Source organism: Ipomoea triloba, chromosome 8, assembly GCF_003576645.1.
Source record: "Ipomoea triloba cultivar NCNSP0323 chromosome 8, ASM357664v1".
In the NCBI taxonomy this organism is placed as follows: Eukaryota; Viridiplantae; Streptophyta; class Magnoliopsida; order Solanales; family Convolvulaceae; genus Ipomoea; species Ipomoea triloba.
This window is the reverse complement of record NC_044923.1, coordinates 18444028-18447096: the sequence shown is the minus strand read 5'-3', so window position 1 is coordinate 18447096 and position 3069 is coordinate 18444028. Positions and strand designations below refer to the sequence as shown.

The following is a 3069-nucleotide window of genomic DNA, read 5'->3' as shown; positions in this document are numbered from 1 at the left end:
AATAAATTAAAGTATATATGAGAATATTATTTATGATTATATATATATATATATATATATATATATATATATATATATATATTTCATACATAAACATATATAAGCAACAACACCACCTTAAAATTAAATTTCCCAAATAAATGCAAGGCATATGATCAGATAGAATTAACTCCGCTAAAGAGTTATATATAATAATTAAGCATATATATCGTAAAATTTCATAACTTAATTCACAAAAAAAAAAAAAAAAAAACAAAAAAGGTACTCCGTATATAGTGTTCTTGCTACTAGCTTAAGTTTATACAGAAATTAATTAAGCCTCATTCCTAGCTAGCTAGGATAGGCACCAAACTAAAACAAAGAACCTCATCAAACCCCAAATAAATCTAGCTTATATGTAGTAAAATCTCATCACAACGTAACATGGCGTAACGTACGTAGTGGATATGATATGATATGATATGATCCACGCAGTAGATATAGAAATGAAGATGATAATGGATGATCAATTGAAATGGTGTTGATCCAACCAGGGCCAGAATCCTGCAGAGTGATCATCTCCCCCACAGAACATGTTGGATAGGCTCTCTTCCTTCACACTCGGGTCCTGCATTTTGAGGCAATGATGGATAAGATCCGACTGTCTTGACGATGATGATGAATTATTATTATTATTCTGAAACAGATGAGGAATCCCTGCCGGGAACAGAGATGATGTTGTAGCTGTAGTTGTAGTTGTTGGATGGCTATCAATGGCGGCTGTGCTCCTTGCTGAGATCTCTAGCTTCATTATTTCTGCAGAGCTGTTTTCACTCCTACTGTTACTGCATGATCCTTCTGTCTCTTTGTTCAGATTTATGGATTCTGTGGGTTGAATGCTCTCCCTGCACCTACTATTCTTCAGTGCCACTATCTGCAAATTAAATAAATCACACTATTAAGAACCTGGCTCTGATACCATGTGTTAGATCAAGCCCTTGCTGATTACGCCAAAAACTATTGTCCGTAAAGAAAACATAATTTTATTTTCTTATAGACAGGAGAAGCTGAATGTTGGACTTTGACAGTTTTAAGCCTTTTACTGGTCTGATCTTTACTCAACAATATTAATCCCCAGTCACGGGGCGTTAGACTTGACCTTTACTGGCCTCTGCCCAACACATAGGTAGATAGGTAGGAACCTAGCTAGCTAGCTAGGTTAATTAATTACCTGGGCATGGAGCTTTTGATTATGAGCAAGAAGGGCATCATTTTCAGCCTTGACAGCGTCGAACTGTCTCTTGAGGGATTCGTAGTCCCTTTCCAGCTGCTTAGTCTTCCACCTAGCTCGTCTGTTCTGGAACCAAATGGCGATCTGTCTGGGCTGCAAACCCAGAGCTCTAGCCAGCTGCATTTTCCTCTCGGGTTCAAGCTTGTTTCCCACCTCGAAGCTCTTCTCCAGAGCCTTCACTTGCTCCGTGTTCAGTCTCCTCTTCTTGCTATTCTCTCCTGCCTGCAATGACCCTTCTTCCTCATCTGACACCTCTTCCTGCACATCTCCATGTGACAATGCCTCTTCACAAATGTTCATTGATGATCTCTTCCCACCAAGAAATGAACTCACACCCACTACTCCTACATACATACATACAAATCATCAACAATCATATATACAGAGAGAGGCTGTTGGTCAGAGGCCAGTAAAGGCTAAGTCCAACACTCGATGACTGGGCAGAAGCTCAATAAAAGCCAAATCCAGCACCCAACATCTCAAAAATGTAATAACTATCTAAAGTTACGTTTTCGCTATTAGCTATAGTTTTTGGCGTAATGATATTATAGATACATACCATGGAAGTTTTGAGGAGGAGGAGTAGTGCATGAAGGAAAGAGGGGAGAGAGAGCGGTGGAGGGATGATGATGATGATGATCATTGGGGTCATGATGAGGGGTTTGAAGCATAAAATTGGTGGGGAAGAAATCCATTCCGATGCAAGAAGTCATGACCTGACCTAAAACACTAGCTTAGCTTCCTGGATGGATTCTTTGCTGCCTTTTGTTCATACTTAATTACAACGGATATAGATGAAGAAGAAGAAGAAGATCAGATCAGATCAGATCTATATATGAGTAGAAGAACAGTACAGTGGAAATATATATTTATGGACCAAAAATTGGATCGGAGAACAGTAGTTATTTTCAAGAATATTCATGTGGGTTCAAGAAAGAGAAAATAATAATAATAATAGTGTGAATTCTGCAAGCTAAGGGATGGGTTTGTGGATTCAACTTCTAGAGATGGATGGATGGATGGATGGCAGATGCCTTATATACCTTATCACCTAATTCAACAAAACCTTTTTCCTTTTCTAACCTCACCTCCATTTGGGTTTCTTTGTGTATGTGTGTATATGATAACATCCCACGTCACCTCCACGGCTAATTACAGAATGAGTGTACATATATGGCTCGCATGGACAACTCAAATAATATATAAATTGAGATTAAATTTTCACTCATAAATTAACTTTTGTGATGGAGTTAGGATCTTGAGAGTTTAGAGTGCCGTATCATTTATGTTTAACCCGCGATGTAAATATGTCAAAAGAAAATAACGCGTGTAAATACACAATATAAAATAGCGGAATACACACTAGCTAGGCTACCATATATATATTTGACATATTTGGTTTAGTAAATGAATAGTGTAAGCTAAGAAAAAATAATTTAGTTATAGGATTTTGATTTTTTGCACACATTTATTCAAACCCATATGCAATATAATATTCATGAATAATACTAATTGAAGATGAGTGCTAATGATTCCCTCCCAACAGAATTTGTAATTTTTTCTATTATGGTTTATTTCAATTTGTTGAATTGTGTCTATTTTGATGTTAAGTGACAAGGAGTGGGCAAGGCAATATGTGCAGCTGGCATGCATGCCTCTGTATGTGAAGACAGTTGTCTTGAAATATATATATATATATATATATATATATATATATATATATATATATATATATATATATATATATATATATATATATATATATATATATATATATATATATATATATATATATATAT

General features: G+C 35.8%; 1 protein-coding gene across 2 annotated transcripts; it reads right to left on the bottom strand.

Moving 5' to 3' along the window:
* Window positions 1-251: 251 nt before the first annotated feature.
* Window positions 252-2390, bottom strand: LOC116026706 (homeobox-leucine zipper protein ATHB-13-like). Of its 2 annotated transcripts, XM_031268071.1 has the most exons (4): window positions 1830-2390; window positions 1211-1614; window positions 701-913; window positions 252-607 (listed from the first exon to the last, which is right to left on the bottom strand). In XM_031268071.1, exons 1-4 carry the CDS (start codon window positions 1981-1983, stop codon window positions 506-508), a joined length of 873 nt encoding a protein of 290 aa, XP_031123931.1. In that variant the 5' UTR covers window positions 1984-2390; the 3' UTR covers window positions 252-505. The 2 variants fall into 2 exon arrangements, with proteins under 2 accessions (XP_031123931.1, XP_031123930.1); XM_031268070.1 differs by having other exon boundaries at window positions 252-913; window positions 1830-2383.
* Between the last annotated feature and the right edge of the window lie 679 nt (window positions 2391-3069).